This window comes from Eulemur rufifrons, chromosome 15, assembly GCF_041146395.1.
Source record: "Eulemur rufifrons isolate Redbay chromosome 15, OSU_ERuf_1, whole genome shotgun sequence".
Classification (NCBI taxonomy): Eukaryota; Metazoa; Chordata; class Mammalia; order Primates; family Lemuridae; genus Eulemur; species Eulemur rufifrons.
The window spans coordinates 15,287,615-15,311,567 of record NC_090997.1 but is presented as its reverse complement, the minus strand read 5'-3'; the positions used below and the strand labels follow the sequence as shown (position 1 = coordinate 15,311,567).

At 38.4% G+C, this 23,953-nt stretch overlaps 1 protein-coding gene across 1 annotated transcript; it reads right to left on the bottom strand.

Annotated features, from left to right (window-relative positions):
- Nucleotides 1-1,319: 1,319 nt before the first annotated feature.
- TDRD6 (tudor domain containing 6) lies at nt 1,320-15,072 on the bottom strand. The gene is made up of 4 exons (XM_069489055.1): nt 9,012-15,072; nt 7,451-7,575; nt 6,032-6,121; nt 1,320-1,343 (listed from the first exon to the last, which is right to left on the bottom strand). Exons 1-4 carry the CDS (start codon nt 15,070-15,072, stop codon nt 1,320-1,322), a joined length of 6,300 nt encoding a protein of 2,099 aa, XP_069345156.1.
- Nucleotides 15,073-23,953: the final 8,881 nt, after the last annotated feature.

Sequence of the window (23,953 nt, the reverse complement as noted above, 5' to 3'; positions counted from 1 at the left end):
CTTTTCCCCAGTCTCATTTGGCAAAGCTTCTCCTTACTCACTTTAGAAATAGATAAACATTCCAATTGTAATGATGGTCCATTCAAGAACAATTTTTTTTTTTTTTTACAATCCTTTTATGGTGGCATATGCTAATGCTGAATGGAGAAAATAAGTTCCGAAAATATCCAATAAGTTAAGGTTAAAAAAAAATCTAGCATGATACACACTTAATTTTTTCCAGGAAAAAGAAACATTTACCAAATGCCTGCTCCTTTTCAGGTACTTTAAATAAATTATGTCTAATCTTAAAAACACTGTAAAAAAGATGTAAAAATTGTTTTATTATCACCATTTTACAGATGAGGAAGATGAAGGTTCAAAGATACCCCATAACCTGCCCAGGTCATATATAGCTAAGTAGCATGTAGCTAAGATATATAGTCTGCAAAATCATGTTTAAAATCATGGGCTTTGACGCTAGATAGGTGTGGGTTTGATCAAGCCTCTGAGACTCACTAGATATCTGACCATGGGCAAGTTATTTAACTTCTCTAAAAAGCTTCAATTTTCTCACCTATAAAATGTGGATAATATTAATATGTACCTCAAAGATGATGGTTAAAATGATAAAATGTATTTAAAGTACCACTACATAAAAGGGACTGAGTGACGAATGCATAAGAGCTAACATTTACGATTACTACGCTTCCCCCAATCTCTAATTATAGAGGAGAGAAGAACCACAGATATTCAAGAATCCTATTTTCTTTTTAATAAGATGAGACCAGCATGCCATTAAGGATAAACTTTATTCAGATCTCATATCACATTAGAATACTTCCAAATTCAAACAGAATATTAGTCAGATGTTTCATTAGAACGGGAGCCAAAGTTTCAAAATCAAAACAAAAATTCTGAAGGCATTCTTGCTAACAAAGCTACCCTCCTGAGTAGCCTCGTATCATGCACTCGTCATGAACCTATACTTTTCTATTTTAATTTAAACACTGTATTCAAAAGATATCAAAATCATTTTTTTGAAATGTGAATTATGAGTTAGTAAATTGTTTAGCAAAATAAATCCTCTCGACTGATTAGAAACAATACAAAGCAGAGGAAAGACCCCAGATCGATATAGACAGCAATGCCCTTATAGATACACTGCATAGTCAACCTGAGACCTATTTCGTTTTCCACTTATAGCAAAGTGTTTGAAAATGACATCTTCTTAGGGTTACATGCCTTCAATTTCCTCAAATACTCTTTTGGTCTGGGTAAGATGCCACTTATTTAAGAGCAGCTTCTTACTGGCCACATCTATGGATCCACAGTTAAATCTACATCACCTTCAGACTCCTTATCTGAAACGAGAAGAGAAAAACCTCAAGCTGAGAAAGAAATGTAAAAACAAAAAAATTATTTTTTTGTGCTACTATGACAAATTTAATGTCCTCTATAAGGAGGGAAGGGAGACAGATCAGTATTCTAACTATTACAGTGAATTATTCCTACATAAATGTTTTTTTTTTCTTCTTTTTAGTATTTTGGTTCTCACACTGTACCTATCAAGTCTCTACAAGATTATGAAATTAGAATATTATATTTTGCTAGAATGACGCTAACAAGTCTGATAATCAATTAGTTCTTTGCTCTCTTTGATTAGTGTGTATTTTTTCACATAAAATTAAAGTCACCAAGAGCTAATTTCATCCTCAATGTGCCTCAATTCTAATACCCAACATGCTATTTATGAACAATATAAAATAACCAAGAACATCCAACAAGCTAAATCTTATGTAGATAAACTAAAACTTCAGAAATCCTAAGAGATTATTTAACAAAGATCATTTCAATATATAAGCTAATTAACACTAAGAAAATCCTTTAAAATATGAATTTATCAAACTCACCATTTAATTTTCAAGATTAATTCAATCAACAAATTTCCTATGATATATCAAGAAATCCTCCTTTTGGTTATTTATCCTCATAAGCACATTTGAACATTTTTACCTAAAGTGGTTTTTTTTCTCTCCTACTACTAACATCCAGAGAAATTAACCATTTCTGTTTGAGGGATTCAGCATAATGGTATCTCTAAGACTTGGCAATTCTGAGTGATAAAAGTTTTTTGTTTTAAAAACACAAGCTACCTTGAATTGTGGTATCATCCGATGACATGAAGTAAAGATCTTTTCCCACTGTTTGGAGTACAGCCTAACAAAAGGAAACTCTGGGTTACTACCAATTCTTTATTATAAGTACAAAATAGTTTAAATCAGAAATGGGGCCCTAGATAAATCAGAAAAAAGTAAACAATAAGAAGTATTCCCATTAAAATTATGACAATCTAATTTTATAGTGAAGAATCACCTCGAGTGCATTTTCCATTATTCAAATACTCGTTATCTGGATCTCCACTGGAGCCTTCCACACAGGGAGTGAAGTGCCCTTTCTCAATTGCGAGCTCTCAAACCCTCTGACAACTCTGGTTTTTGGTGAAGGAGGGAGGGACATCATTGTGCAACGGGCTGCTATTCAAACACATTATCAGTGGTGAGCCCCAGATCCTTTGAAGACAAGATACAGGGATATATTTCCCCTATATTCTTTTCAATGTGCCTACATGCTGTGATACAGAAACTAATTAGTGAGCTATATTCTTATGGTAAAATGAAATAGCTCAACTAAGAAAACATATACTAAAAAATTATAAGGCCGGGCGCGGTGGCTCACGCCTGTAATCCTAGCACTCTGGGAGGCCGAGGTGGGCGGATCCTTTGAGCTCAGAAGTTCGAGACCAGCCTGAGCAAGAGTGAGACCCCATCTCTACTAAAAATAGAAAGAAATTATATGGACAACTAAAATATATATATACAAAAAATTAGCCGGGCATGGTGGCGCATGCCTGTAGTCCCAGCTACTCGGGAGGCTGAGGCAGGAGGATCGCTTGAGCCCAGGAGTTTGAGGTTGCTGTGAGCTAGGATGACGCCACGGCACTCACTCTAGCCCGGGCAACAGAGTGAGACTCTGTCTCAAAAAAAAAAAAAAAAAAAATTATAAGTAGAAAGCCTCCCAGATCATAGTGACTTGATGGATCATAAAGAAATAGTCACGCATCGTACTCACAATATTCACTTTTTAAAGAAAACTAGCTCATTTGTAGGCAGGCATCTTTACCCAAGAGCTTACTCAAATTTGAGGAATCTTTAACTCCCGTTGGTAATCAAATCAAAAATTGTAAAGCTTTACTAATAAGTAGTTTCTATGTGTCTGCTAATTGGCTTAAAGCCAGAGGTAATTGTGTGTGTATATATATTATTTTATGTCCACATTAAATAGTCCTAAATAGTTTTTTCCTATTTACCACATAATAGGGTACTTTATCCAAATAGAATCCTGTATGTACATATGTATGTATTTGTCTGTGGACTCTTCACAATTAATAGATGGAGACAATCAGAATATAAAAGAAAGTTTCAGTAAATACTGATGTAAAAAAGTATATCAGGCTGTTCTTTTTGACAAGTATCCCAAAAAAGAACTAGCATAAGAAGGTGAAGAGAGATGTTCCATATTTTTAATACTAAAAATTTTAAGTGACCTAAATACCCAACACTATGAGAAATTATTTAATGCATTGTGGTTCATTAATGCCATGAAATATTACGCAGCTATCAAATTGTTTATGGCTTTCTGGTTGCGGCCAAGATGGACTAAGCTTACTGTAACCTCTCTCTCTTTCACTGACTACAACTAAAAATTCTAGACAGAATATATAAAGCAACTACCTGAGGACCCTCAAAAGTAAACAAGAATGGGAAGATTAAGGGCTAAAGTAAAAACTTGAATAGTGACTCACAACAGGGGTGAATTTTACAGGGTTTTTGGTTTTGTTCTTTCTTTATTTCTTTGTCTCCTGGTTTTGACCTTAGGGTAGGCCAAATCAAAACTGCCCAGGTGGGGAAAAATGCAAAACTCTGAGAGAAATCCCCTATATCTAGCCAGAGGATTGGGATAAAGGGCCCCCAAATGCTATAGAGCAGCAGCGGGCCCCAACCTTTTTGGCACCAGGGACTGGTTTCATGGAAGACAATGTTTCCACAGTCGGGTGGCGTGGCGGGGAGGGAGGTGGAGCTCAGGCGGTGAGGCAAGCAATGGGGAGCAGCTGTAAATATAGACAAAGCTTCGCTTGCTCCCCACAGCTCACCTCTTGCCGTGCGGTCGGTTCCTCACTCACCCTGGGGTTCAGGACTGCAGCTATGGAGTAAGGGAAGGGTAGGAAATCCCACTACTATTATATTGTGGCGGTGTTGTCGTGTTGTTTTCTCATTTTTCTTCTGGCCTTGCCCTCAGGGCAGCCCCAGTTACTGCCTGGTGACAGCAATGGCAATGCAGGTACCTAAAAATGTGAGAGAGGACCTGTCTCTCTGGCCAGTGGAATGAGGAAAAGGTCCTTGTTTATCTGAAGAGTAGGAGGAGGAGATTATTTTTGTTCTCTCTTTATCTGCTTCGCTCCACAGGCAGGCTCGGTCAAACAGAACGGCATGACAGAACCTTGAGAAAAACATATTTCTGGCCAGAGAACAGAAAAAGCGGCTATTGGGAGCTGAATAAAGGAGGATCCTAGAAGCCAAAACCATGAAGGAAATCTCAGAGAGGAAAGAAGTTGGAAATCTTTAACCCCCAATATATGAATTAATATAAGTCCCAGGATCACCCCTGAGCTATGCACATGCAGAACAGGTCCAAATAAGCACAGCAAAGTCTTTGATACCTGACTACCATATAAACCACTGACCGAGTCCCAGACTAACCTGAGTGGCTTATATACTGGGCAGACCTGAACAACACAGCAAAAGTTTTGCAAACTAAACTGATATGAGAACCACTAGCTACAGGAGACACATAACTTGTGGTATGAACCTAACCAGGATGATCATCTGCTAAAACAAAAACTTCGACATTGTCTAGATTTTAATGAGACTCAAAGTCTTATAATATTTTAAATGTCCAGGATAGAATCCAAAGTTACTCAACATATAAGAATCAGGAAAAGCTGACCATTTCTCTAAGGAAAAGACAACCATCAGGTACAAACCCTGAGATGACCACACATTGGAACTGTCAGACAAATACTGTGAAATGGAAGTTAAAGAAGCTCAACAAACCCCAAACAGGATAAACTGAAATGACCAGATACTTCATAATGGCATGGGAAGTTGCCCACTACATAGTCTTAAATGAACAACATTAAACTATAGGCCAGGCGTGGTGGCTCACGCCTGTAATCCTAGCACTCTGGGAGGCCGAGGCGGGCGGATCCTTTGAGCTCAGGAGTTTGAGACCAGCCTGAGCAAGAGTGAGACCCCATCTCTTCTAAAAATAGAAAGAAATTACATGGACAGCTAAAAAATATATATAGAAAGAATTAGCCGGGCATGGTGGTGCATGCCTGTAGTCCCAGCTACTCGGGAGGCTGTGGCAGGAGGATGGCTTGAGCCCAGGAGTTTGAGGTTGCTGTGAACTAGGCTGACCCCACGGCACTCTAGCCCGGGCAACAGAGTGAGGCTCTATCTCAAAAAAAAAAAAAAAAAAATTAAATTATATATAAAATGAAATCAATTGTGTCCAAAATATGTAGATTAAATACTTATATTCCATATAAATAAAAAAAATATGGATAAAACCAAACTGATCAACCTGTTTGTCTTTGAATGGGTATATTACAGGTTATCGTTACTTTCTTATTTTTTAATTTTGTCATATTTCCCAGATTTTCCACCTCAAACATGACTTTTATAAGAGTCATGAACACCAATCAATTTTTCATTCTGTTTAAGTGAAAATCAAGGAGTAAAACATTAATTACTGGTTTTCTCAAAGGGATACTTGGCTTAAGTCCAGAAATATTGATTTTGTTACTGCTGTTCTTAACTGTTGTTACAACATTATGATTTCCTCATTTTTTCTAATAGTCTGTTAAATCACCTTTCAAAATTAAGATCAATGCTCTCATTAATTAATTACTATTTATATAATTCCATACCTCAGATGGACCCTTATCCAATTTGGGTATGCCATTCCAGACATTCTCAGGGTTCACTATCTCCTCCATACCATTTGAAAGGTTCAAAACCTATAAGAAAGAACAGAAAATTTTAAAAATTTGGCAACTTCCAAAAACAGTAACTGACTTATGTACCATTGCTATCCTTTTTTAAAATAACATACTTCAAAAGACAATGAATATGATGTTATTAAACTTCAACCATATGTTTCAAACGCAATGCTACTTCAGTTCAACAAACATATATGGAGTATCTATGCCTGGAGATTAGGGATGGGTAAAATTTAAACCTCAAGTAATTCAAAATTTGGTAGAGAAAAGACCTCTGAGCAGATAATTATAATACAATGCAGGAAGTACAGACTTTTGCAGTAGCAGGAATAGGAATATAATACAGGTATAAAGCTATTTGGGGGGCGGGTAAGGAAGGCTTGAGGATAAAGGGAAGTTTAGAAAATAATATCAGTGAGTCAGTGAATGCTTCCTGGAAGGGCCAACAGCTATAGAAATCTTTAAAGATAAATGGGAATGAACTCGTTTGGTAATGGGATGGAATATAGGCAAAAGAGAACTGCATTATTAAATATACCAACGCAGCAAGAAAATTGTGTATATAAAAGAAGTCAAGCCAATAGATGTTCATCTAATCTGAAGTACAAAATATAAAGAATTAAGACCTATGGCTGGAGAGGTACATGTACGCTCAATCCCAGAGGGACTCCTGCATCATGTTAATGACCTTGACTTTTATATTCTAGATCAGTGGTTTGCCAATATTAATGGTAGAAGAATGCACATTCCAGAATCCTAACCCCAGAAATTCTGAATCAACAGGCCAGGCCAAGGCTCAGGAATCCACAATTTAAGAAACACATCAGGTGACTCTGGTACAGGTGGTTTTCAGATCAGAGGAGAAACACAATCGACTGGAAATCCCTAGTAAGTTTCACATAGGAATCACGTTGTCAGATTTGCATTTGACAAACTTCACGCTGGCACAGTGGACAATCAATTTAACGAAGACTAGAAGAAGTAAACCAAATAGAAGGTTATTAGAGTAATGTAGTTGTGAAATGAGGACTCAACTAAGGTAATAAGTGGCATCAGATATAAAAAGTTCCAACTAAGAGAGAATAAGTAGAAAGTGTAGAACTTGATGACTAATAGGATCTTAGGGGTAAGAAAGATAGCTGAAAGAGAGTAGGATGATTTTTTTCTTTTTTGCTAGGATTCTTATATAAGGACATTTCAAATGATTTTTGCACTACAGCAAATTACCAGGGGGAACAAGCAGGTAAATATCTGTTCAGTTGCATTCTCTGGTCTAATAAAGTTTGGTAAAACTTCCTTAACAGTCTGCAAGTACATTTTGAGATAAAGTACTTAAACTTCACTCACCCTTGTGCCTTCCTCAGCTATTTCCAAGATCTTACATTTAGACCACGTGTTTCCTTGACTTGACCAGACAACACATTTGGATCCAACAGTAAAGCCATTCAGAGTGTAGGTGTTCTGTGGCTGAGCTGCCAAATTCAATAGAGTAAGACTCAATGCATACCTCTGAATTCCTTAATGTGAGATGCACAAGCAAAGTATTTTCCTTAGTCTGCATTTACTATTCCTACATAATCAAAATCATGTAATTAGTATTGTTAGTATGTTCTACATCTAACTCCTTACTTCAATTTTATTTTTCTAGTGCCCTCTCCCCATATAATCCCCTACTGCTTTCCTAAAAAAAACCAAAAACAAACCACCATCATACGGATGTGAATCTGATTTCTAACATTGAAAATTTCTACTAAGTGCTGGTACTGTTACAACAAATGGTATTGTCTACAGTAGTTACAGCAGCCATTCCTATAGCAAAGGAGCATGCTGCAAGTGAGCAGATATTCTTATCACAAAGCTAATACTTACTATTATTAAAATGTAACAATGAGGAATAAATATCTAATGCAAGGATAATATTTAAATAAACTATGGTGTGCCCAAAGGATGGCATGCTATGCAATTAAAATATTCTGAAAGTATTTTAAGGGGATTAAAATGCAGGATTCAAAATTGTATGATAGCATAATCTGTATTTAGTTTTTAAAACTGTATATAAACAGTCATACACAAAGAACAAGAAGAAAGTATACCATGGTGTTAACAGTGGTTATCTTGGTGGTAAGAGTATGATTATTTTCATTCTCATTATTCTATTACTTTCTCTATTTTGCACAATGGTTCAAATTTAATAATATAAAAATTGACACTTAAAAAGTATAGCACTGATTATACAAAACTGAAAGTTAGCCATGTAATGTAATGATTAAGCTTCTTTAAGTAGCAAAGAAAATAGCAATAATTTATAAAAAGTTAATATAATAAATATTCTTCAAGATTTACTAACCCTTGTAAAGTGAAAAGTATCAACAAGAAAAAAAAAAGATTTACTCAAAACTTTTCTGATTAATATAGGTTCCCTAAATCTATTTTTTGTTTAAGGGTTTCTAAATGAATGGCAAATGCATGATAAAGTCTGAAAATTTCTGTTAAAATGATCCCTATTAAAAATTTATGCCTACAGTAGTGCTTGGCCATGGAACATGTTTTTTAAAACTTACCAACACATATACCCTCTTGATGATTTATTTACATTTTAAATGTGATTATCTTTTGGAGATATAGATTTTAAGCATTCTATTTTTAAACACAAAAGTGATATTTCAGCCTTTTATCGAGCATATAACATATTATTTTACATTGATTTCACAACTTATTTTCCCCAAGTTTTAAAATGCCCTTCATACAATCCAAATCTGATTCACTTCCTCAGTGTCAATTTTTCTTCCAAAAACTTAATTTTACAAATCCAGTTAAGAATTATTCTTTAAAAAAAAAAATAACAAATAAGAACTTTTGAAAGACACCATGTTAGACTTAAAAAGTGAAAGGAAAAAAATGCACATACCTGAGACATGATCTGGTAAAGCACTACTGTGCTTTCTCCCATCTCTGGATTCTTCTTCAGAGAATAAAGGCATCAGTGATGAAAGGGTGTCCCTGTTTTTATATTCCATAAAGTCTTCTTCATATATATGCATTTCAATCTGCATTTTAGAATCACAATTCTTCCCAGGGAGATGCAACGGCATCGTGTGCTGGTCATCAAAGGGTGCCACACAACCTGGCTTTCTCATGTCCTCGGCGCACAGGGATTCTTGGATTTGCTGACTAACTCTCAAAGACAAAGCATTCAGTTTGTCATCTAGAGATAGCTGGGCTGTAGGGAGTTCTAATTCTGGCTGTTTCTCGGCTTCACAGCTGAAGGGCAGCTGCACCGTGAAAGGTTCCAGGGTTGCTTCTGTGTCACAGCCCTGGGGCAGCGGTGCATTCGGTGGCTCCAGGCCCAGCTCTTCTTTTTCTTCATCCCCCACCAGAGAATGTTGCAGCTCAGTGGATTCCAGTTCTAAGAATTCTTTTGATTCATCATCAGGAGAAAGCGGCACCTCAAGTGAATTTAGTTCTAGTATCTCCTTTGTTTCACTAGCAAGTGGTAATAATGTATCAAATCCTGCAATTTGGTATTTATCCTCAAACTTTGCTTTGTCAACCAAATGGCACTCTTCTTTGCCATCCAGTACCTCAGTACCAATTTTATCTTTGCATGGGTTTTCAAAAGCTTCAAAAACTTTTTCAGTTTTGAGGTCATAGAATTTACTTGGTTTGGTTTCAATAATGTTTAATTCTTTCTCAATGCTTTCAGAGAGCTCATCTGTTGGTGGTTTCACATATAATGTTTCATCTTGCACAGCTTTGTTACTTGGTTTCTTAAGTCCCACATAAGGACTGGGGGATGCATGAGCTTCCTTTATCTCAGAGCCATTTGCTTCACAGGGAAGACTGTTCTTAATATCAATCTTAGAATACTTCTTCATTTTCTCATTGATGCTCTCACCTTTGCTTTTCAAGTCAACAATCGCTAAAGGGATATCACAAACATCCCTTTTGATTTCTAATACTGTTATTTCCAACACATCTTCTGTTACTATTTCATAAAAATAGTCATTTCCCTCTTGAGGGCATACACCTTCTGATATATTAAATCCTAAGAGGCAACATGGAAAGGCTTGCATGGGAACCAACAAAAGTTCAGAAGGAATGTTCCAGAGTGCTTTTGGGTCTACACAGTCTTCAATGTTTCCAAAGTCCACAAGCCTGACAGATACAAGATGATCTTCACAAATATTAGTGATAAGTGCCCTGTAATAGTGTCCATCTTCTCTATATCTTACTATACAAGGATCTCCAATATTCGGACATGGGATATAATTTCTCTGATCTACGACCTGTTCTCCAGCAGTTTGTACTTCTACTTCTAAATATTGAAGTTCCTCAGTATCAGCAAACTGACACCAAAAATACTCAGGTCCATCTATTACAGTGGCATAAGCTCTTACCACCTTCATTTTGGGATTATACCAGTTAAGAAATACTGAAGTGTCATTGTTTGATTTGTTAACAGACCTTGAACAGGTACTTTTAATTATTTGGGTAGAAAGTTCTATTGTTGATTTTTCCCTGAAAGCGTATCTGCTATTCATATCATCTGCTATGACCCCATGTTCATCTGCAAGAATAACTTCCCATTTGTCTTGAAATTTAACAAATTCACATGTTATTTGAGCCTCGTCAGTCCTTCGGGAAAAGAAATGCATCATTTCCTTACAGTTTATGAGGTCAGGAACCCAAAGTCCTGCTAAGGAGCAATGAAGGCATAATCCCGGTACTGCTGCATTAACTAGGTCAAGCCTACCTATTTTGCTAGTATGAACCACAGAAACATTGCCATAATCTATAAACTGTACAGAGAGTAGGTCTTTGGGCTGTTGTTCCTTGACCACAGCACGATACCATAAATTGTCTTCTGGGAAAATGGCACATACCACATCTCCTCTTTGCAAAGGTGGACCTGCATGATATTCAGGCCTTGTTTTAACATCATTCAATCTCTCTGAAAGACAATTAATTTCAGCTTCATCTTCTGTTAGTTGGACATAAAAGTCTGAAAGGTCATTTATGTGAGAAATATATACGGTTGTTTTAAAGCCAGGCATTATATTCTTCTGTGGGAACTCACGAAATTTTAGAGGCAAATCTTTATTACACGAATCTCCTATTTTTCTCTCTGAAACAGTGGCTTCTCTTGTGGCTTTCAAAGGTGGCTCAGCAAAAATTTCTTCTTTCTTTTCTGTTGTTAATGAAAAAACTTCACTATTATTTTTATTTCCTGCAGAGTCCTGATATTGAGTGACTGAGTTAGTCTTTGTTGAACTTTGTAAGCGTCTGAGCTCCTTAAATGCTGCGTTGATCTTAGGTTTGTACGGTTCTTGCAAAATTTCTACACTGCATAACTTGTTCTCTACTGATTTACTTAAATATTCTGTAGATGACAACTTCATATTCTCATTTTTTTCTTCAAGAGTTTCAGGTAAAGAGAGGAGTGCTTTACTTTCGTTTTTCCTTGTTCTACCCTTGCAACCAAGTAGCCCTAACTTCTCATTAATACTGGCATTAATTTGAATATTGTCACTATACAGTTCTATAATCAGTCTTCCATCTGGATCTTTTGCTACAACTAAAGCCTTCAATGACTTATCCAAAATAGTTTCCTGAAACCATGCGGTAACTTCTTCTGGTATATGATCAGGAATATCAGATAATGAGCATTTAACAGCTTGCATGGGCAAAAGTAAGACACTGTATGCATCACTAGGTATTGGAAGCAGATCATCACTTGTTACTACATAAATGTTCCCAAAATCAACAAAGAAGACTTTATTTGGTTCTTTCTCTATTACCATCCCCCTATACCAGTTTCCATCAGTATACCTGGCAAGGCACAAGGTTCCAGGGATCAAGGGAGATGTTTTTAAATTCAGTAAAACTTTACTTAATTGTGTAATACTACATGACAACTGGTCCAAAATATCTGCATTTCTTGCCAGCTGGCAATAAAATGTCCAAGGGTCATCAACATGTGTTATATACACTGATTCTTCACTTCCAATTTTCATATCATGTATAGAATAGTAGAACGAATGTAGCTGAACAGAGGACTCCAGAGGCTTCTGAAGTTTTACTGGTCTTGCAAATCTCTTTTCTACCAAAAAATGGCATGCACTCTGAAAGGGTGTTAGCAAATCCACAACATTAAACAGTTCTTCATCATGTATTGAGGCCAAAGCAAATATCGTGCATTTTAATTCTAGATTGTTTTGCCATGCATTACTTACAAAGTCACTAAAACCTTGTATCGCCTTTTCATCCCAAACAAAGGGATTTGGACCAGTTGGTTGAATTAAATTATAAAGACTGCATCGAAAAGCCTGAGCCTTCACCTTGAGAAACTCTTCACTAATTGAATAAATATTCTTCACAGATACCACTTCTTGGTCTCCATAATCTACAAATATTACTTTGACATGCTCTGAAGATTGTGCCCCACTAATGAGCGCTCTGGACCATTTTCCATCTACTGTTCGTTTTGCCAAACAAGCAGGCGTGGTTCCCTCATAAGGAGCAGCTGTATTTTTACAATAGTCCTGAATATTATACATTAGAGTGTTAAATCCTTGCATGTTCCTGGTCAGCTGGCACCAGAAATAGCCAGGGTTTTCAACATAAGACACTTTAACTTCTACCGTACTTCCAACTTTTAGCTCTCCTTTACAAGAAGAGTCTGGCTTAATTTCCAAGAAATTCTGTATAAGAGGAGAATAAACAGATGTTTGCTTCTCTTTATTCTGCACAACTAGTTCACTTGAAACATTTGTAACAATTGTTGCATCAGTCAAAGCTTCTGAAACAGATGTGGCTTTATTATCTCTCTTGGCTCTCTGCTCTCCTTCTACCCTCTTGGTAGAAGATATTTTGTTATTCTCAGCAGTAAAATGGTTTGAACCATGCCCTGGGGAGTGGGAATTTACTGGGATATTTTCCTTTGTTTCAAATTCCTGATATTTGGCATAACCAGCTTGAGCAATTACCTTACTAATGTTTTCTTCCCCTGTTCTTGATTCATCAAGAATCTCAATAATGTATTGATGATCCTGCTTATCAAGAATATGGATGACTAATTCTTTGTGGAGTACAGTCTTTTTAAAAAAGGAAATTGCCTCCTGGCTCCAAGTTTTTCCCAAAGGCCAGATATCTGCGAGAGTGCACCTCAGAGCCAATATTGGTAGCTGCCTAAACTGAGGAAGCAACATCCTTACATCATACCAGTCCACATTTTCTGAATTGCCTCGGTCAACTAAGAATACATCGACACTCTTGTCACCTAATCTGGTGACTATGGCCCGGTAATAGCCATTTTCTTTCCATTTGACACAGCAAAGGTCATCAGGTTCAGGTTTCAAAACGACACCATCCAGCTTACTGGCTGAGGAATAGAAACTGCACATTCTCCTCATCAGCTTGCTGAAGGTACCATTGTGTTTCCTCAACCTAATCCAAAACTCAGAAGGATTTTTAACAAACTCTACCTGGGCATCATAGAAGGCATTCATCTTTAACCTGATAGATCTTAAGGCTGAAATCTCTTCATCCACTTCTTCAGCAGGAGACTGAGACTGAGAAGCTGTTTCTGGTTCTTCCTCCTCCTCTTCCTCCTCTATTCCTTGGCTCTGAAGGAATCGGTCAGCCAAGCAACAAGACTGTACTCCAAACACACAGTTAAGATTAACCCCGTCTTCTCCATATAGGGTGACATAATACACATGCTCAAAGGAGCAATAAAATTCAATCTTTGCATTCACTGCCTGGCCCAGTATCAGAGCTTTCAGGTCGCCTACTTGTGACCGAGACCAGCCTCTCCCACCGTCCCAGAGTCCATACAAAGCACAAGGGTAGGTCACCACAGGCATTCGAAAATATTCAGGCAGCAAGTACCGAAGGCTACTACAACTCACCAACTCCTTCCTTCCATAGTCTACGTGAAGGACCTGGGCACAGCGCTGCGGCCGAAAAGTCTCAAGCAAGAGTGCCCGGTACCACCGTCCATCCAATCCACAGGATGCACACGGAGAGCCCGGCTTGTCTGGGCTCTCCTCCCTCTCCTCCCAGGTGGCACTGGTAGAGTTCTCATCCCCTGTCCCTGTGGAACCCCGGTATACTTGGGCCATGCCCTCGGAGAGGCGGTGGATCTCCTGCGAGAGGCTCCGGAGCTGGCAGTGAATGCGGTGGGGATGGCACACCTGGGTTATCACTACGGGCTCCGTCACGCCCAGCTGCAGCTGAGGATAGAAATAATCCAGGCCAGGCTGCTCTTGCTTGGGCAGGACTCTCGGGAGAACCGGGACCCCGGGGCCCACGCCAGAAGTGGCCACAGTGAGGTGGCGCTTAAGCAGTGAGTGGAAGAGGCTGTCGGGCACCTGCCGAGCCAGGCCGAGCTCCTGCATCTGCTGGACCAGACTGGGCACCTCCAGAAGGACCAGGCGATGGAGGAGCAGCACGTCTAGGACCCGCCCGTGCACCTCCTTGCCCTGAAGGTTGTTAAGGAAGTCCACGGCGCTGGGCGACCAGTGCTGTGGCTCGCCCCCGCCCGCGCCGCCGCCGCCCGCCGGCACCAGGCCGGCCAGCACGCAGCCCAGCACCTCCGAGGGCAGGTGGAAGAACTCGGGGCGCCCGGGCGCCAGCGAGCCTGCGCCGGCCGTGAGGGTGCGGCCCTCGTCCAGCAGGAAGACGCGGCTGTCCTGCGCCTGCCGGCTGACCACGCGGCAGCGGTGCCACAGGAGCCCGACCTGCACCAGGCACAGCTCTCCCGGTGAGGCCGAGGCGCCGCCCAGCGCCCACGGGCCGCGCGTGGCCGCCGCTTCCTGGATCTCCTGGCTTAGCCGCACGTACTCCTCCCGCCGCTGGCCCACCAGTCCCCATAGCTGCACCGGGATCACCTCGGGAAGCACGTCCACGAAGGACACCCGCAGGGCCAGCAAGGACCCTGGCGTCGGCAGCCCCGGCGTCGAGCACATCTCCATGGCGCAGCGCGGCCCCCTCTCCCGGAGCGGTCAGGGCCGCGCGTCCGGCCGGCGAAAGTCCCCGCGCTGCTGGAAGGAGGGTCCCACCAAACTTAGCTCAAAGGACCCGGAGAATGGGAAGGACCCCTGGCGAGGCGCCCCTTGGGAGAGGCGCCCGACGCAGGGCCTCGGGGACTAGCGCCGACTGGTGAGACCCGGCGGCCTGACCAACCGCCCACAGTTGAGCCGCCGCGCAGGCATTTGCAGCGCGCGGCGCCCCCGCTTCCGGCCGCGGGGAGTGGTCGGCGCAGGGACGAGGCCTGGGGCTGGACTAAGGAAGGCAGACGCTCCGAGGGACGCTCATGAAGCCAAGAGGTGGGAGGACTGGGTCACAACCTGCTTCTCTCTAGAGCGCCCTCGACTCTGGACGACGCAGTGCGCAGGTCTGGCAAAGGGCTATGGTGAGGACCCCACCAGAAAGTTATTTCCTCTTCGCCAACTACCAGTGATTGAGCGCTGTGTGCTAGGCGCGGTGCGCTAGGCGCGGTGCTAGCCATTGCAGTTCCCCACGAAAAGCGAGAGAAATGGAGGCGCCAACGGCCCGTTCCTAGGCGTTGAAGCCCGAACTCTGAGCGGGCCCAGGCGCTGGCCTGCTGGGGCAGAGCAATGCACTTGCGCCCCACGGGGAGGGCATGCTTTAGCTCGCCCAGTGTATCCGTGACCTCTGTTCTATGAACCTGTTTGTTCGTCTGAATTGGTAGATTCGCCATGAGGTTAAAATAAAGTTTGAAAGCATATGGCGACTGTTAATGTTTCCTTCCTCACACTTACCTGGTATGGGTTCCTTTGCCACTTTGTTGCCTAACTCTGGCATCCCACCTTTGAAGGCATTTTTTCATTTACTCAGAGCCAGTACAGAGCTGGACTCCTAAGAGGAGATCAAGAGGAATGGAATGAACGTTCCTTTAAACCCAGGTGTATCTACTATAGTGGAAGGTCTCTTGCCTTTTTTCCATCACCTAGATCTTAACTGGGATAACCCTTTAAAACTAAATTTGTCAAACGTCCAAACCTCCATTTGGAATGGAAAAGTGCAAGCAAACTATGAGACGCTCCCAGGAAATGTCCACATGAGATCTTTGTTCACTCACAAAGTTAGCCACATCCCTGAGGGCTCATCATAGTTTGCTTGTACTTTCCATTTCACTCCACGTTTTGAAATATCATTAAATACAAATACTATAAGGCATTGCTTAATATGACCCTGGCCTAACAGTGTAAATCTCAGAGTCTTCATCCTGTCCTGGTTAGAGGCTACCATGTGCTTCCAGACTGCCCTGTGTTTACTTTTTCAGGCACTTTTCACATTGTGTGGCAATTGATCACTTTGTCTCTCCACCAGCCTACAGGCTCCTTTTGGCAAAGAGCGTTTGTTGTGTTCCTGGAATCTAGCACGGAGTAGAAGCAATGAATATTTGCTGAATGAATGAATGAATTTTGATTTCTCTAAAAGCTTTGATTTTTCCCTGATGACCTCATCCTTGAAAATCTAATTCCATTTTCCAAATTTTCTCTAACTGTTTCATATTCATTATGGAAGAAAAACATTTGATTTAAAAACACCCAGCAATACCTAGCTCAAATGTCTCTTCCTCATGACTCTACTATTCACCCAGGCAGAACAGATTATTCCCTCCTTTTACATACCACTATATTATCTATTATAATTTTCAACTGTTTCTCTTTCTCCTTTCTACCATGGTATGAACATCTTCAAAGCAAGAACCCTTCTCACTTATTTTTACATCCTCAATGCCTAGCACAGTGTTGGATGGTCAGCACAAAATAAATGTTTAACAAAAGAGTAAATAAACTAACACTATGCCCTTACAGTGGAATGAAGGAGTTCATTATAAAAATGGACTAATTTATCACTTGAAATTGTTTTATCATCACATGGAATAATGAAGATTTAAGTCCATCCTCTACTTCAGGTTCAAGCAGTATAACCAAACCCTTAAAGAGACCACAGGTTTGTAGGTGGCTGTGACTTCTTTTTCTATTTAATTTGGCCTCCAACTTGCTTCCACGGCTCAGAGCCTTGATCCTAGAATGTCAGGGTATATATCATGTGGCCATGACAGGCTGAGAAGAAACCTTTCCTCCTGACCTTCCAGATGTTTCTAATGTCCCATCTCTTCTGTATCTGGAGTAGGTAGCTTTACTTTGTTCTTTCTTGCTCTGCTGCTGGACAGGGAATCGGATCGATTTAAAAAATCAGATCATTGCACTGTGAAGAGAAAATTCCTATTATCTATCTCCCCTGCTTTATTAAGCAAAATATCTTGAGTTCTATAAAGAATAAAAAATTTCCCTCCTATTAGTCTTGAGAGGCCCATGGCTTCAGAAAGGAGGGAAAAGGGATAATATCATTACTGTAATACAAATACTTAAGAAATAAAGGACAAAAGGATGAGCCAGGGATGGGATGTGTCTGAGAGGTGTTTGAAGACTGTATTTTGAGCTGTTTTAGTATTTTTTATGAAAACAAGATGCAGGAAAATTGGGAAAAACAGACAAATCACATTTATTCTATGCTGTCTTAGACTTACATATATAGAGTTCTTAGTTTTCTGCTTAGAGTTCTCCATATATAGAGAACTCTAAGCAGAAAAATAGTATACGCTTGAGTCTACAGTTTCCACACCACTAATTAGCTGTTTAAGGATGCTTAGAAAATTACTGTTCATTGAATATTTTAAAAAAATAATTCAAGTAAGAAATACCCTCTTAAGAGAATGAAAAAGCCAAGCCACAGACAAGAAATACTTGCAAACCACATGTCTGACACAGGACTTATATCTATAATATATAAACAACTCTCAAAACTCAATAGTAAAAAATTATATATATAATTTGAAAATGGGCAAAAGAAATGAAGTGACATGTCACCAAAGAGGATATACCAATGACAAAAAAGAACGTGAAAAGAGTTTCAACATGATTAGCTATTAGGGAAAAACAAATTAAAACTATGATGATATATTACTACACACCTATGAAACATTATCAGGGTCTAAGTATCCTATAACTTCGACAATGCATTTTTTCACAATTTCTACATCACTGAATGGCTTCCCTTTCCCCCCAAGTATATAAGCTACTATGCTGCTTCAGTGGCATTATTTCCAGGTCTTATTGATGCTTGAAATAATTGTTTTTTCTTTTGCTTTTCATCTTTTAATTTCTGAAATACAATCTTTTGCACCTCCCCCTCTAATTTAAAATATTTGTGGTCTTCATCAGTGTTATAATGCTGATGAGCCCTGGATTTCTTTAATGTTGATACTGCAGTATTACAAAGCAAGCAAATCATCTTATCTTTAGCAAAAACAAGATAACATTGGCTGGCCAGGTGCAGTGGGTCATGCCTGTAATCCTAGCACTCTGGGAGGCCGAAGCGAGAGGATCACTCGAGGTCAGGAGTTCAAGACTAGCCTGAGCAAGAGCAAGGCCTTGCTCTCTGCTAAAAATAGAAAGAAATTGGCCAAACAACTAAAAATACATAGAAAAAAAATAGCCAGTCGTGGTGGTGCACGCCTGTAGTCCCAGCTACTCAGGAGGCTGAGGTAGAAGGATTGCTTGAGCCCAGGAGTTTAAGGTTGCTGTGAGCTAAGTTGATGCCATGGCACTCTAGCCTGGGCAACACAGCGAGATTCTGTCTCAAAATAAATAAATAAAAGATAATATTGCAATTCCCAATCCTCAATAACAATCTGTTTTCTTCCTTCAGCGTTCTCTTGGTTTTTCTTCAATATGATGGGCTGTTAAGCAGACAGAATTAAAAAATACTGTCGAGTTGTGCAACTATTCACAAATTCCACTTCAAACAGAAACACAATGCACCATTGTCAAAAGCTGATCACAGAGTGGTGTACTTGACTCCCATAAACTCTCGCCAATCAGTCTCGTGGGGTAGTGGCACCAGTCAGGTGGGGGAAGTTAGAACTAAATCATGAGCATAGCAGCCATTGATTTAGCCCTTGTGGTTTACTAATGTTCTAATTATGCTAGTCAATGTGGGAGGATTATTTCATTGAAACTTATTTTATTCTTTCGTATTTTAAATATGTTCATTTTAAAAATAAAATATAAAAGATGAACAAAAATGTATTAATAAAAATATTTTATTATATTTACATACCATATTTTGTTTATCCATTCATCCATGAGTGGACATTTGGGTTGTTTCCACTTTTTGGCTATGTCAATAATGCTGCTATTAAAATTTCTGTGTAAATATCTGTTCAAGTCTCTGCTTTCAGTTCTTTTTGGAACATACCCAGAAGTAGAATTGCTGGATCATATGGTAGTTCTGTTTAATTTTTTCAGGAACTCTTACACTGTTTTGCGTAGCAGCTGTACTATTTTACATTCCCCCCAGCAATACCTAAGGGTTCCAGTTTCTCCCCAATCTCATCAATGCTTGTTATTTTGTTTTTTGATCATAGCCATCCTAATAGGGGTGAAATGGTGCTCATGGATTTTTACATCTATGTTCATAAGAGATATTGGTCTACAGTTTTCTTTTTATAATTGGATTTAAGCATTTTGGATAAATAAGTAACAAAAAACAATGAGATATCAAAAATGACACTGAGGTTTCTTGGCTGAACTACTGAGTATCTAGAGCAACAGAGAGTCCTGGAGAAACAGCAGATTTGAAAGGAAAGCGGAGGAAGGATTGATGCAAAAATATTGATTTAATATTGAGAAATTAGAGCTCACAAGGACTAGGGGTCATCCTTGTTGAGATTTATAGTTGGAAATTGAGAAAACATGACTAAAGCTTGAGAAATTAGTAAGAACCAGAAATATAGATAATGGTAATATCTACCATTTATTGAGTAACTATCATGTATTTGGGAATTGCCAGCCTAAGCGTGGTAGCTAACGTCACAGAAACATGTGGCTCTTTCCAGTGAGAGAGTAAAAATTAAGAAGGGAGCCAAGAACAGAACCTTGAAGAACCAAAATTTAAGGACTTGGCAGCAAAGAAACAGCTAATAGAGACTGATATACAGCAATTAAAGATAGAGGAGGAGAGCCAAGAGGCGTCAAGCTAGAACATGGTATCAAAAAAGAAGGGACTGATTCTCCAATATTTAAAGTAATTCCATTTTATTTTTGTCTTCTATCCTCAGCCAGTGAACATGTCAATCACTGTAATTTTTAGTTATCCATCCTTTTAAATCAGAGAATAACTAGGTTCACAGAGAATCCCCATAAAATAAGAATTATGGTGACAATGTATAAGCATCCTTTTGGCTGATATAAAGACCTCAAACCTGGCCTCCTAAATTAAGCCAGTTTCTAATTTCACCTGTGAAAACTACAGACTAAGATTTTTAAAAAGCTCTAAGTTTATTATTAGCAATTTAACTCCAAACCATACCAGGGCAAAACAAAACCCTTGATAACAGGCAATTAGGCACTTTTAAACATTTATTTTAAAAATCAGAATAACACACTATATTTACTCACATATATTCCTGTTTGTTACCAGATATTTTCAGCAAACAGACATCTTTAAGCATCTTCATCTGCTTTTATCAAACCTTCAAGTGGCTCCTGCTGCTGTTGACAATCACAGCAGCCTGTTGGGGGTAAAGTATGGGGAGAGAAAGATAATCATGTATCCCTCAAAACTCAGAAATAATAAAACACTTGAATGGGTAAAATGTGCATGTGTATGGGATCAGGAAGGCCAGTGATATAATTTCCATACATGCTCTAAAATGAAGAATAATGTAAACACATCACATATTTATTATTCATCTATGAATCAAATTTTATAGTATTTAAAACTATCAAATCCTAGATTTTGTAGAATAGCTATTAAACTGATGAAGATGATACATAAAATTATCATAATGATGTGTTTAAGTACACATGATCTTTTAAAAAGGAAGTTCAGCACTTAACACGGTAAAGAATCTCAAGAAATCGGAAGTGTTATTGACCCAACGTGATTATTCTGAAGGTAGGAACAAAATGAAATATGCCTGAATCATGTGTGTATAAATGTTTTTCTTCCCCCACTCCTAAAAGACTCTCATTTGAACAAATGCCTCCCAAGCGGCTCCTACTTGATGTTTATGAGGGATATAGAGATGTATTACATGGTCCTTGCTTTCAAGCAGTTCGCCCTGTATAAGGGAAACTGACATACACCTGTGTAGGAGGGAAATCAATGGGAGCAAGGAGGCACTGAAGATACTGAAAGCTTCAGAGAGGAAGTAGTGGGTGATCATTTTAGATATTAAAGTAGGATTTAACAAATGAAAATAAAGATGAATGGCTGGTTGTGGTAAGAGGAAAGTTAGGTGGAGGGAACAGAATGAACATTGCATGAGAAAAGCAGCCAAGGACAGAGCATCTCCAGGGAAATAAGCAGAGCAGTGCATTTGCAAGCAGGTAGAGTAGAGGCATGCAGTGAAAGGTAAGAGTTAGAAAGGTGAGCTGGAGTCAGATTGAGAGAGTCTTGAATATAGCATTAAAGATTTTAATTTTTATTATGTGCGTATGAAGGAAAAATTGAAGGTAAGAATGTGGGGTGACATGCCTAGAATTGCCCACAGGAAAATGACTCTGTTTCCCTATGAAGGATGGACTTCAGGGTGAGAGAGTCTAGCCATATAAGAAGCTTTTATTATATTTTAAGATCCAAACAAATTTTTTCCCAATCTTGAAATAAATTAAATCCAGAAAAAAACAAATCCCAGTGAAATTTTTAAATATAATGGTGCCCTTTAAGTATATTCAAGTTAAGATTTTAGAGTTCAATGATTTCATCTTATAAAGAAATGTAAATTCAGAGAAGTGAAGGGACTTGATTCTAGTTACACTACTGTCAGAAGTAGAACCCAAAATAGAGTAAAGATCAGTGGAGTTCAGGATCAGTCTTTTTTCCACATTACCTGTCATTCAATAATAATATATATCTGCTTGGTAATCACCTTTAGAGTCCTGCTTTAACTGGGGAGAAGAGAATTGTTTATTTTCCAAAGAATTTTTTTTAACCATCAAGTATTAAAGTTAAGCATTTTTCATACAGCAGTCCTGAAGGAATGTTTTCCTTAACAGAGAAAAACATGTGTAACTATATCAATTTTAAACAAATGTGCTTAAAACTTGACGACTAAACAGAAAAGTTCTTTTACAGTTAAATCTCCCTGAATTTTTTTATTAGTAAAGTGAAAGAAATTGCAGACTCGTCTTATATGATAGATTCTTAACATAATGAGGATAAAATTGATTGATTCATGTTTTATGTAGCTGTAATCAATTTTTCTTGAGTACCTAACAGCAAAGAAATGGTACTAATGAGAGCAGAGATTCATATAAAAGTGGAAGCCAAAGTCCTACCCACTAGTGGATTACAATCAAATAGGATTTAGAACACTTGAAAAAGATACATTATTTCTTATTGAAAGCAAACTTAAGAAATGCCATCCTTTTAATTAGAGATACATACCAATTCACTTAGATTATAAAGAACAGAGAACTGTATATAATTAAAAATAGGTATATGTACTTTTCAGTAAGAAAAAATCATTTGAGAACAGAAAAAAATGTGAAAGCAAAGCAAAAGAAGCTTAAATGTCAATATTATCAATACTAAACTGAAAAGAAATAGAGAAATATCACATAGAACAGTATTATGATAAGAAACTGAGATTGGAATTGTTAAATCTATGAGTACGGACACAAAATTACGGAAATTTTTATTCCTTTTTATTTACTGTGGATTATTTTAGAAAAGAACAAGATGATTCCAAGTTGGCAAGAACAAAGTATTATACCAAGACTAATGAATATGATTTCAAAAAAAAATTGTGAATGTGAATGGATATATGTTGGATATCCAGGATTTGATCAGATTATGGAGGGTCTTAAAGTTCAAATTAAAGCATGGTGACTCCATTCTAAAGTTTATGCTGGAAGTAATTCAGATTCATTTAAAATGTATAACACATAAAAATACCATAAAGAAAAATCTGTTTTTGGAGGACTCAAGAGCACTGGACTAGGTTGTTGTGAAGATAACATAAGACATTTACTTGGTACCTAATTAGTATACAGTAACTGTCAGTTGTAATAATCATATTAATTAGGAGATCTGTATTTTTATCCTGGCTCTGCTACTAAATAACTTATGAGCATGAACAACTCTACTTCTCTGTACCTCAGTTTCCTAAGATGCAAAATGAGGGATTGAAACCAGATAATCCCAAGGAACCATTTCAGGTTAAAAACTTCAGTTATTCATGTTGAATCAGATACCAAGGGATAGTGTCAGTACTTAAGCAATGCTTTTGTCCCAAGTCCCCCCAAATAATAAAGCTAAATCAAAATTTTCATGGTCCAGTTTGCATGTAATTATTTTGATCCAGTCTTTACTTAATTTTAAAATTACAAAACATAAAAAAAACTATTAATAATTTCCCCAAAGTGGTTCAATGCAGAACACTTGGGAATTTAAGCACATAATAATATATTAAATATATTTAACAACTCATTTACAGATTGACAAATGAAATGGAAAAGTAGACCACTGAAAGATTTGAAGAGATTAAACTTCACATTCTGCAACTAGAAAAATAAGCCACTGCATATTAATACATCACATTAAAGTATATTTTAAAGTATATGTTCCCCTCTTAAAATGGCAGTGATTATACATTAGTGCAACCACAAAGCACCTGTAAATTTTTTCTATTCAATTTCATCCATGTCCATCAGAACAAATTATTTGCTTAGCTCCAAGGTCTTTCTTGGGCTTGAGATTTTGCATTTTCCTATTTTAACAGTTACAGCTTTTACCCATAACCAC